Consider the following 12,973-nt stretch of genomic DNA (forward strand, 5'->3'; position numbering starts at 1 on the left):
ACTGCCTGGCTTTTTGTCAAGGGGATTCTAGTTTGAATCCCAACATGAGCTGAGTTGTGTTTAACGAACCCCTGAAGGCATCTAGGAAACCTTCGCCCAGACGTTCCTTCACTCTTACTCCACATGTAAAAAAAAAAAGTGTGCATTATAGCACACTGAACATGCTGAACAATGAACATGCTGAACAATGAACATGCTGAACACTGAACATGATGAACACTGAACATGCTAAACACTGAAATCGCTGAACACTGAACATGCTGAACACTGAACATGCTGAACACTGAACATGCTGAACTTACTGAACACTGAACATGCTGAACACTGAACATGCTGAATACTGAACATGCTGAACACTGAACATGCTGAACACTGAACATGCTATAAGTTGCAGCACATGGCAGAAGCTCGAAACTAATCAAAAGTGATTCAAAAAACAAAATATCTAGTTATATATTTCCATTTTACTTCTGTTACTCGTAAGCAAGGTGATGAACATTTTCAATAAAAAAAAAAAAAGAATAACATTTATTTTTTTATTTCAATCATTTTTTTTAATATTTAAATCTTCATCAGCTCATTTAATTACTTTTCGCAGACATAATTCTTAGACTTAGAACAGGAATCGTCGTCCAGTTTTCCACCAGCCTGCCAAAATTGGACACAATCTTGGTTGTTTTCAAAGTCATCCGGGTTAACTAAAAATCACAACCAAAAAAAAAAAAAAACACAGCTAAATACGTTGTAAATAAATCATTTGAATGGATAATTTTTTTAATCAAGAAAATTATAAATAGGTTAATTAAAAAAAATACAAGCACATCCTATTTCCGCCATTTTGTTAACATTTTAATCTTAGAAGACATTTCAGTAATTGTTCGTTTTTCTATCATACTTTAAAGAAGATTAAGATTAGGTCAAGGTCAGGTCTGCTCTGTTCCAGCTAGACAGACGTTACCTTACTGGTTATGATTCAAATATGTCTTTAGAAATAAACACATCATAAAGTCTCACTACTTCCTGTAGATGATACATTTTAAAAGACTCATTTTAAGCACAGTGGTTGGTCTGCAAACGAAAAATAAAAAGTTCCCTTTCAGAACTTGCGGTCTATAGGGCGGATGACGTTAAGATCATCTGTTTCTTTGGCCAACGTTTAACAAGCAGGGAGTCACGTGGCCAGCACAACGACCAACTGTCTTTACTTTCCCCAACTAAAATTCAGGTGAATATTGGAGTTGGGGAGACACATGGGCGCCCTAAAAATCCAAAATTTTAAAATCATTCTTCATTGAGATTCGAATCCAGCACCCCAGGGTTCGGAAGCCAAGCGCTTAACCACTAAACCAACGAGCCCCTTTCTGCAAATGTGGCCAACTAGTTTTATGGGACTCATTAGTCTGAAAGATTTGTTACTTTCTAGTAAAAAAAAAACAATATTCCAAAAAAGTTTGTGTTATCACATAAACAGAACAAACTCTGGCGGCCCCATACGTCTCCGCCCATGTGTCCAAATTTCAGGTAGGCAGGTTTTTAACATTTTTAGCACGAATATCGGAATCTATGCACTGGAAGATATCTTATTCCTTTTGCTAGGACTAATTCGTACAAGTGCTCCTTCTTATGAAAAATTTTGTTTTAATTATACGCCATTGCTTTATAGTCCAATTTATTGAAGGTAATATTTAATTATGGAACAACCATGAAAATGGATCTGGAACATAGACATAAATAAATATAGACTGGAAGTAGGAAGTTATTTATATTTGGGGGGGAGTCAATATGTTTTATGTACTATATCTATGTGAAAAAAAAAATGGCGGCGATTGAGCTATAAATTCTAGGACTAACATTTCAGCCAATATATACCTTTGATCTTTAGTTTTGAAAAGTGCAAAACTGCCATATTCCCAATATTTTGTCTTTGTTTTATAATCATAGACATAGGCAAATATACATAGGTTTGTGATGTGGATCTACAGACTTATCTTTTCCCAAATATTTCCGATAATAATTTGTTCTTTATCGTCCAGTCTATATATATATATATGTCTATGATCTGGAACAAAAGAACCTTAAGAAAAGAAATTATTTCTACAATGACTAGTATGGACATTATTAAAACCGAATCTATGAAGCCGAAATAATTATCTTATAAGTTTCTAAGGTATAAATAGGAAAAAGAAATTTTGAAGTAAATTAATGCTCGTCTTTATATTGCGCAGTGTAGTATTTGTAATTTAATTATAACAAGAAATATATATAAATCGAAACATGATAACATATGGTTTTGTGATTTAACATAAAGCTTTGGCAATGCAATTATAATTACCATTTTATAACATTAGCAGTTACTTATGCTTGTAAATAAAAATTTTACGGTTGGGGGTTGCCACGTAAAGGGTAATTGTAAAAAGGGTTGCCGACCTAAGAAGGTTGAGAACCGCTGGACTAACTAAAAAGAGAATTATTTTTATTTATTTTAACTCTTTCTCTCCATAATTATTTTCCTCGTTCCAATAAATTGTTCATTTTGATAATTTGTATTTTCACTACCCTTGTTATGATTAAAGTTCAATATCTTTTTTGTTTGTCATTAGAAAATGTTATATTTGGTATCGAGTTATATGGGAATACATGCTCATACCGCGTAACACAAATTTAAGTTTAAAAATTCAAAGATCAACTTAGTCTAATGGGGTCAAATCAAAGTTGGCATTGTCTATAAGGATAGAAAGAGTTAAATGTCTGAAATGGGGAGAAAGATTATATGTCTTGAAAATGAACTATTGTCAATCATCGTAAATGTAGCTTAGAAATCAAATATTGCTTAAGAAATCAGATATCGCTCAAGAAATCAGATATCGCTTAAGAAATCAGATATTGCTTAAGAAATCAGATATCGCTTAAGAAATCACATATTGCTTATTAATATGTAACTGAAGAAAATTTTGCACAATATTTCTTAACCCATAAATGTTCGTCATACAGATGAAGTTGATATTCAAAATACGAATTATGGTATTCATTACCTTTATCAAAATAAAGTGGGTAATAGTCCTTCTTGTCAAGGACTGTTCCATCATGCCACACAAAGGTGCCCTCATTTTGTATATCATCTAGTCCTATCCAAATGTCGCTTGACCAAGTCTTCAACTGACTTGTCAGAAGCGCCATTTTGTCAGCACCTTGGAAGACTCCAAGTCGCGCTCCTTTAGCTGAAAGTCAAAAGAATGTTGAAGTCAAAAACGTTGTCAATAAATGTAGGCCTATTTTATTTAAAGTGCCTCGTATGATACATAGCACAATTGAAACATAATCGTTTGTTCAAAGATATATCGCTAAAAATTACATGAATATTGTCTATTTTTTTTATAGCTTTTTGGAAGCTGCATTACTTTTTGTTTATTCGAATTAGATTATACATACTATGTATTTGTAATGAGGAAAAATCAGGAGCTGGCGACCCTAAGGCAGTTTGCAGCACCCAGTGCTACACTCTGGCAGAACCTGCGTCGCCGCTGACCCCAAACTGTATCGGCACTGCCGTTCTTTTGGATACATCAGCTGCGTGGAGTGGGGGGAACTGATGTGTGGGCGACATCGTTCCGACCACAGCTAATGCCCAGGCATTCATCTCATTTCCATGAAATGATCCATAGTAGCTTCGCGACTGTAGGAGGCCATAGATATGTTATGATCTATTATCTAATGCTTATTGCAAATGCATACATTTCTATATTCTTAAGCGAGCAATTCTTGTATGTATGTGTGTGTGAGTGTATATATATATATATTGTTTGATAGCATCAAGGGCTGAGCCAGAGACTTGGCTTGTTCAGGCGTAGAGTTCAGAGCAATGCTCAACCCATCCGTGCATTTGTTGGCTCTTGTCTGTTGTCTGTGATAGTTTCCCCAGTGGTTGGTTTAAGAGGTGCTGACTTTTTTGGGACGGTGCGAGAGCTTTTATGATTCCTTCAAATAATCCCTCTTATGTTTCGAGCTGCGACTGAATATTTTCACTGATCTTTACCCAGTAATCATTGGCACAGATCTTTGATGTCCTCTGCACAGTGGCTCTGGCTTTTTTTTCAGATTTAACAGGTTGCGTTGGGTTCAGTATTTGGGATCTAGCTGAGAGCAGACGAAAGGTTGTCGTATAACATGTCTTTGGCCTCTGGTGTAGAACTCAAAGTAGGGGCATAAGCACTTAGCAAAGTCACGTGTCCAATAGATATATTGAGGCGTAGTGACAGGAGTCTTTCTGAACTATAGCACTTCAGCTCCACTGTGTTCAGCAGTGTGTTCTTAACTGCGAAACCGTGTTCCCTTACTTCACTTTCTGCTTTGCCTTGCCAGAAGAGGGTGTAGTCTTTCTCTTTGATTGAACCAGAGTCAGCTAAACGAGTTTCCTGGAGGGCAGCAACGTCTTCTTTCAGCCTGGACAGTTCATTATTTATTAATGCAGATTTTCTGGCATCTCTTATGTCCGGTAAGTTTTTAGAGGCCGGTTTGTAAAGTCCGCACATTTCATGTGCCTAGTTTAAGAGTGGAGCTCCTCTTTTTTTTTCCTTCATGTCGACTGGTACATTGGCTTTGTGCCTGCTTTTCAGATTTTGTCCTATCCTTGTGTATCCAAACTCAGGCATGACGGGACAGCAACTTATTGTCTGGTGGCTGCCCAGCTTGAGGCGGGCAGTAGCTGTCCATTGGAATCCTAGGATTCCTCCCACCGACGAAAATTGCCCCTGGCGCTCTGCTCTACATCAATTGAGCATTTGAGCTTATAACCGGTTACTATCACTTCCCGTGTTTGGCCGACGCTAAAGGCGAAGCTGGAGTGTCCTCTCCAGTTTTTTTGGGGTTAGGGCTTTGAATACCCAATTACCCACAATGAATGAACTAGACGAAGTACCCACCCTAATAGAACTCAACAAAGTCATATACAACACGGCTGCTGGCAAAGCACCTGGATCTTCTAAAACAAAGCAAAACAAAACTTAGCCAACCCTACACGAACTGCTCTGTAAATGTTGGCAAGAAGGTGCTGTGCCACAAGAATTGCGGGATGCTAAAGTCATTACACTGTACAAGAACAAAGGTGAAAAAAGCGACTGCAACAATTACAGGGGAAATTCCCTCCTAAGTATTGTAGGCAAAGTCTTTGCTCCAGTCATACTTCCCAGGCTACAAAAACTTGCTGATCGGGTCTCTCCCAAATCACAGTGTGGCTTTCGATTAGAGAGATCCACAATTGACACGATTTTCTCCATCCGCCAACTTCAGAAAAAGTGCAGAAAACAAAGGATGCCTTTGTATATCGTATTCATTGACCTGGCTAAGGCCTTCGATCTAGTCAGCAGAGATGGCCTCTTTTAAATTTTACAGATAATAGGCTGTTCACCCAAGCTGCTAAATATTATTGTCTCCTTTCACCATTATAGGATTTATTGTGCAGTTCAACGGTGTCTGCTCCGAAAGTTTCAGTATAAACAGCGTAGTTAAACAAGGATGTGTCCTGGCCCCAACCCTCTTTGGAATAGCCTACTCTTTTCAATGCTAATCAACCACGCTTTTAACTAATCCACCGAAGGCATCTATCTCCATTCCAGATTTGATGGCAAACTCCTAAATATTGCCAGTCATGCCTGTAAAGAATATGGCTTAACAATTAGCACGAAGAAAACAAATGTTATGAGATCACCTGCAACAGCACCACCCTCCATCCTCATAGACGACAACAAGCTGGATGCCGTAAATGAATTCTACTATCTTAGATCCACAATTCAAGATGACCTGTCTCTAGATGATAGATAGATAGATAGATAGATAGATAGATAGATAGATAGATAGAGATAGATAGATAGATAGATAGATAGATAGATAGATAGATAGATATAGATAGATAGATAGATAGATAGATAGATAGATAGATAGATAAATAGATAGATAGATAGATAGATAGATAGATAGATAGATAGATAGATAGATAGAGATAGATAGATATAGAAAGTAGCAACATGAACATGTATAAGATGTGATTAAAATGTTTCCTTATAGAGCATAAACGGTATAGCTAAAACATGAGAATATCTAGGATGTGATCAAAATGTCTCCTTATAGAGCATAAATGGTATAGCTAGAACATGAGAATCTCTAGGATGTGATCAAATTCTCAAACAAACCTTCACAATCTGCTTTGGCATCTGCAAATGTCTTGGTGTCGTTTGACCAAAAGAGACACATTCTAGCACTTTCGTAAAATACTTGCCCGAAACCAGGATTCTTACGGCAAGCAACGCTCATTAAATTCTTATTTAACCTTCCATTACTTCTTTTGATGATTTGTCCTTGAACTGGTAAAGAAAGTTTTTGGAATAACATTTACACATTCTGAGACTAAGACTTCTTATTGATTCGAATTCTTACAAAACAAGAACAACATATTAAAATATTTTTTTTAAGACAATTTCTTTATAGGCGATTATTTTTGCCCAACATGGCTTTAAAAGGGACATCATCATTGGTGGCAAAAAGCTGAAATGTGTCTGTAGCTTTAAATATCTTGGAGCTAATGTCTCAGTTGAAGGAACCAAATCTGAACTACTGGCCAGAATTGCACTGTCCACAGCAGGACTTGCAAAACTAAAAATAATATGAACCGACAAAGGCATAGCCTTCGACACTAAAATCAGACTCGCTCCCTGGTCACGGCCACATTCTTATATGCATTCAAATTTTGGACGCTGACTGCATATCTCGATAAGAGGATCCTAGAAATGCTACAGAAAGATCCTAGGTGTCACTTACAATGACCGCATCACGAATGAAGAGATAAGAAACAGGAATAGGACCCCACGATGACCTGCTAACCACTGTCAAAAAGCGTAAACTCTAACTCTATGGCCACATCACAAAGTCTTCAGGGCTCGCAGAGACCTTCCTTCAGGGGACTGTACCAGGAAAAAGAAGAAAAGGAAGACAGAGGAAGCGATGGGAAAACAACATCAAAGAATGGACAGGCATGTAAGTGAATGAAATTCTATCCAGGGCAAATGATGGAGAGAAATGGAGAAAGATGGTTGACAGTTCTTGTGATCTGTCCCAACGGTCCTTTAAACTAATGGATAGGTGAACTTGTGAATTTTCCTATTTTTAAGTAATGAAAAGTTTTTGAAACAAAAAATGCATAAACTTACTACAATTTCTAATATTCTAATAATAGACCTTTATATCAATAACTAATTAATCAATTGTGTTTTTATATGAAATACATAGTAAAAACCTGCTAAGAATTGCAAGATATCTAGAGTAAAATAAAATATTTAAATGTTAATGTTAACATTGTATCTACGACTGTATGTTTATGTAAAGATTATGTCAAAGACTCTATGTATATTATTAATTGTAAAGAAAACTTTGCATAGGATTTGTTAACAAACGTTGTCTGTGTCACCATTTTAACAAATGATTTCCGCTCTACAAAATACAATGAATTACAAACATCAAATGACAGTCGGCCGATCAGCTGAAAAATAAGGCTTCAGTAAAAATCAAAGCTTACATTTTGCACATAGTCGATGACAATACATAAATAAATAAAAAAAATTAACTTATTTTTTTAGTCGATTTATGGTTTTAAAAAGAAAAGGGAGTTAGGCCTTGCATTATTGAGATATATGATGTTTGCGGTGCTTCCCCTTAGACATGCATTTTATTATTATTTTTATTGTTTCTTGATATTTTGTATTTGTTTTAGATTTAATTAAGGAATTCACTAACCTTCATCTGGAACTTTCGCAGATGTTCTTTTGCCAGCAGTGTGTCTTTGAGAGTTTCTTAAAACCATTTCGCAAGACAGCCGACTAATGAAGGAATTAGGCTATGCTATGTACTCAATTTAAATGCTATGTAGAATGAAACTAGAACTTTGAACGTACCCATGATAACAAACAAGATGACCAGCAAGACGATGTGTACGCTACTAGCAGGTCTCATGTCTTCTTTAGATGAATCTCTAAGAATGTATCTGTAAATAGGTTTAAGGCTTGTAGCATTGAGATGGAGCAATATCTTCCTTAGTTGTCATAGAGGACAGAATGTGTGTATTAAGGGCGTTGCTGGCCGCAAAAGGGAAGGTAAAGGTGTTTGTTATATAATAATGTATATATATATATATATATATATATATATATATATATATATATATATATATATATATATATATATATATATATATATATATATATGTGCATACCTGCATCAGCCATATGTGCCAGATTTTCCAAAGAAATAAAACGTGTAGTAAATTGTAAAAAATTATGGTGGAGAGAAGTTTACATATATTTTTTTTTATTATTTATGTTTATTTTAATCTGCCTGTAACAAAAAAAAATTAGATCTACTTATCCGTTTGATAGCCATGTTAATCAATTTAATCTGATAACGAGACAAGCTGTGGCAGTGTAGAATATGTCTTTACTTCTTTGTCCTTTACACTTTTTATATAAATATTTGTGTATTTAGATTAGGTAAGAACGAGATCTATTATTTGGAGGGCGCGGGGAATGGGACAATCGCATATGTCATACATGGGCGTAGCCAGGGGGGGGTTTTTGGGGTTCAAACCCCCCCCCCCGAAATGAAATTCCCCCCCCCCCCCCCGGGGGGGGGGGGGATCGGAATTTCGTGAATGATTTTTTGCTTTGATTTTGTTTATTTTAGGTGAGATTTTTAATACTAAACAATCAATCGCCCCAGCACAACCAATGGGGTTTTGAGTTTAAAACCCCTTACCAGGGGGTTTTGAGTTTAAAACCCCCTACCAGGGGTTTTGTGTTTAAAACCCCCTACTAGGGGTTTTGAGTTTTAAACCCCCTACTTGGGGTTTTTGCAGTTAACCCCCCATCTTTTCTATAAAACAAAACAAAACAAAAATGCAAACGAAAATCCCCTAATTCCAAGAGCACAGTTAAGGGAGATTTTGATTTTAAAACCCCCTCCAAAATTTTCGATAAACCCCCTCTTCAATATAAAAAAAAAGTTAATTACGCACTCAAAATGTTATGAGCGTAGCTAAATGGGTTTTGACTTAGTTTTTAGTTTAAACCCCACTTCAGCGGGGTTTGAAGTTAAAAAATACCTCTTTAATAATAAAAACAAAGCAAATTATACACTCAAAATGTTTTGAGTGTAGTCAAAGGGGTTTTGAGTTTAAACTACCCTCCAGTGGAGTTTGAAGCTAAAAAGTACCTCTTCAATATTAATAAAAGCAAATTACTCACACTAAAATCTATGAACGCAGCCAAAGGGGTTTTGAGTTTAAACCACCCGCCAGGGGGGTTTGAGGCTAAAAAATACATCTTAAGTGTAAGAAAAAAAGCAAATTACGCACTCAAAATGCTATGAGCGTTGCCAAAAGGGGTTTTGAGTTTAAACCCTCATTCAGAGGGGTTTAATGCTAAAAATACCTCTTCAATATAAAAAAAAAAGCAAATTACACTCTAAAATTATTTGAGCGTAGCCAATCCAATCGGGGGTTTTGAGTTTAAACCCCTCTTCTACAGATGGCGTTTGTTTAAAGTTTAAAACCCCTCCAGATGGTTTTGAGTTTAAGATCCCCCTACAGAGCATTTTGAGGTGGAAAACCCCCAACAAATGATTTTGACGATAAAACTTCTCTTTTCGATATAAAATCTAAAGCAAACTACAGTCACTTAATTCCAAGAGCGTATTCAAGAGTGGTTACACATTTTACCAGTGGCAGGGCTCCCTTAATAATCTGTAGTGAATAGTCATCTGCCGAAATTGAAAAACACTAAATGTGGATCAACAAAGATGGCTAAGACAGATTTTAGTAGTCAGTTATAGAGATCGGGTTTAAATCAAGGAAATCCTATGCCGAACTGGTAGTCGACCCCTTAGTAAGATTGTGAGAGAGCGACGCATGAGGTTTGCGGGACATGTACTCCGACAAAATGAATTAAGCATAAGAAGAGTTGCAATGATATCCTAGTAAATACTCCGAACGGCGCGGTAGGGTCTAAGTCAGTAAGAAGAGCACATTAGATTTTTAAAATAAAACTTTTTAATAGCTGGAAAATGCACTGTAGATACCTCAGAATATGCATTTTGTTGGCTTTTAATACCAGAAATAGTGCTTGGCGGCGGGGCTTCGCCCCGCGCTAGCGCTCCCCAGACCCCATTGCTAGTAATGGCAGGGAATCTACAATTTTATGGAAACAGCTTGACGGCAAATGCGCCAAACGGCGCGGTAGGGTCTAAGTCAGTAAGAATAGCACATTAGGTTTTTAAAATAAAACTTTTTAATAGCAGGAAAATGCACTGTAGATACCTCAGAATATGCATTTTGTTGGCTTTCAATATCAGAAATAGTGCTTGGCGGCGGGGCTTCGCCCCGCGCTGGGGGAGTTCCTAGCGCTCCCCCAGACCCCCTTGCTAGTATTGGCGGGGAATCTACAATTTTTCCACTAGCTCATGGAAGAACCTATTCTAGGGCACTATAAACGTCTTCCGAAAGAATGAAGGGCCAGAATGCAATAAAGATTATTTACACACACACACACACACACATAAATACATATAAAAAAAAATTCGTCGGGGGGGGGGAGAAAAAAATCCCCCCCCAAAACCCCCCCCCGAAGAAAAATCCTGGCTACGCCCATGATGTCATATATGTGGCACCCAATGAACAAGAGTTTATACACGCACGTTTTCTGAAGTCGCTTTGACATTTTCTTCCCCTGAGTTCCCGCTTAACCACTTAGCCACTACTATCTTTTAATGTGTTCAATTCTGGATCTATATGACCAAACTAGGATCTATAGATTTATAGGCCTTCACAGACGTCTTATCAGTGAGGCTTGCACAATTGAGCTCTTCTAGTGACAGTTCACCTAATGATTTTACAAGGGCATGTGGACTGGAACATGAAGTCAGTTTTAGACCGTGTTGTAAAAACAAAAGCGTCAACCAAATTTAATTTTAAGATGATTATATTTAAAAAAAAAACAACCCAAAAAAAAAACTAGATCTTTATATATTTTTTTTTCATAAGATATACAAGGACTGTTAAATTTCTAGGCAACGAGCTATTGGTCTGTTAACCGGTCATTATATCCCCGGTCACTTCATCCCCGGTCACTTCATCCCTGGTCACTTCATCCCCGGTCATTTCATCCCTGGTCACTTCATCCCCGGTAACTTCATCCCCTATTAAATATTTTTTTCTTATTCATTGTTTAATGCTGCTGTTAAGGCTTTGACTTTAAGCCCTCATTTCATCTAATATATACGTATGATTTTTTAAAAGGCTTTTTTTATTTTTTTGTCATGTTATTAATGCGTTTATAGTGTTTCCCCTTCCACTTTACATTATTAAGAAATCTTATAATATATTGTAAATCATGGTGTGCACTTAGCTATAGCACTTCTATTGGATGTGAGGGATATTATAATACTACCCTGCGCATGACGTAATGATCAAAGGCCAAGATGTGATGGAAGTAGCGGGAATCATTTAAGAGATGAGAACGATTAGAATACTTATGATCATGCCGCTGATAACTCCTGACGACCATCTTGCACTTTATTTTCTTATTCTATCGCTCTTTCTTGAAAATGGACGCGTCACTTTTAGCCTTGAAATAAGGTTTTATTTTTTCTAATAAAGTCTGACTTCACCCGTCCTCAGGATATCAGGTCGGCTCTACAGTTTTTGCTTTAATTCCTTTTAAACATTTAAGTTGTATACTGTGTTATAGAACTTTATAGGTATATATTTCATATTTCTATTGATATTTCATTTCTACATGTATATTTAAATTTGTTTATAGATATCCACTTTAGATATCAACACTGGTATATTATGTGGACATAAATATCTGTTTATACTATATTTCCGTCATGATGAGATTTCTATAGCCTTTAAAATTGATTGAGTGCTTATTGGAAATAATCTTGCATGTATATGTGTGACTCTCTCTATATATGCCATTAGGCGTCGATCATAGACGTATATATTAAACTAGACTGGAAACCTGAAATAAATTCTTATCCGCGACTGATCGATTCACAGACCTATATATGTATAGATTTTTATGTACGTAAACTCTTTTTTCAGGCTCAAAGGTAGTCGCCCATAGACATATATATATAGACTGGACGATAAAGAACAAATTATTATCGGAAATATTTGGGAAAAGATAAGTTTGTAGATCCACATCACAAACCTATATATATTTGCCTATGTCTATGATTATAAAACAAAGACAAAATATTGGGAATATGGCAGTTTTGCACTTTTCAAAACTAAAGATCAAAGGTATATATTGGCTGAAATGTTAGTCCTAGAATTTATAGCTCAATCGCCGCCATTTTTTTTTCACATAGATATAGTACATAAAACATATTGACTTCCCCCAAATAAAAATAACTTCCTACTTCCAGTCTATATTTATTTATGTCTATGTAGTCGCCCCAATCAATCTTTTTTGTCTTAGAAAAGTAATGATCTTTAGTTTTCAAAGTTTAGAAATAATGCAAAATCATTTCTCGGATATTGACGCAAATAAATGAAACAAAGCCATTTCCTGTTTGTTTCCATTGAGATAATGTTTCAAAAATCCTAGATGAAAATAATTCTTGTTCATTTAAATCATCTTATGTACATTTAAATAGATTGATAACCTAGATCTTTGTAGATTATGTATCTAAAATTTGCAAAATAATAATTATGAGACCAGGGTTTTCTTATTTTTTGATGTTCAATTACTAGATCTAAATCTAAAAATTAAATTATATGTTACATAGGTTAGGGTTGAAAAAAAAATACAATTTACTTCTCATAACTACTTTACAAAACAACGCATTGTTTCTACTTTTAAAAAATTTTCACATTTTTTTGGTAGTGTTAAAAAATCTCCATGTCTATAATAGTCTATTACATATAGTA

The 12,973-nt window shown here is 35.9% G+C and overlaps 1 protein-coding gene across 1 annotated transcript; it reads right to left on the bottom strand.

The window, feature by feature from the left end:
- Positions 1-449: 449 nt before the first annotated feature.
- LOC106053219 (CD209 antigen-like) lies at positions 450-7,915 on the bottom strand. The gene is made up of 4 exons (XM_056024953.1): positions 7,783-7,915; positions 6,186-6,356; positions 3,033-3,218; positions 450-698 (listed from the first exon to the last, which is right to left on the bottom strand). Exons 1-4 carry the CDS (start codon positions 7,847-7,849, stop codon positions 586-588), a joined length of 537 nt encoding a protein of 178 aa, XP_055880928.1. The 5' UTR covers positions 7,850-7,915; the 3' UTR covers positions 450-585.
- Between the last annotated feature and the right edge of the window lie 5,058 nt (positions 7,916-12,973).

The sequence above is a fragment of the Biomphalaria glabrata genome, chromosome 3 (genome assembly GCF_947242115.1).
Source record: "Biomphalaria glabrata chromosome 3, xgBioGlab47.1, whole genome shotgun sequence".
NCBI lineage: Eukaryota > Metazoa > Mollusca > Gastropoda > Planorbidae > Biomphalaria > Biomphalaria glabrata.

Excerpts from the sequence above, each read along its gene's own strand:
- LOC106053219 (XM_056024953.1), bottom strand. The coding sequence starts at position 7,849 with ATGGTTTTAAGAAACTCTCAAAGACACACTGCTGGCAAAAGAACATCT. Across the intron at positions 6,357-7,782 it reads TGCGAAAGTTCCAGATGAAG|TTCAAGGACAAATCATCAAA; the intron begins GTTAGTGAATTC and ends TTTCTTTACCAG. Across the intron at positions 3,219-6,185 it reads TGCCAAAGCAGATTGTGAAG|CTAAAGGAGCGCGACTTGGA; the intron begins GTTTGTTTGAGA and ends TTTGACTTTCAG.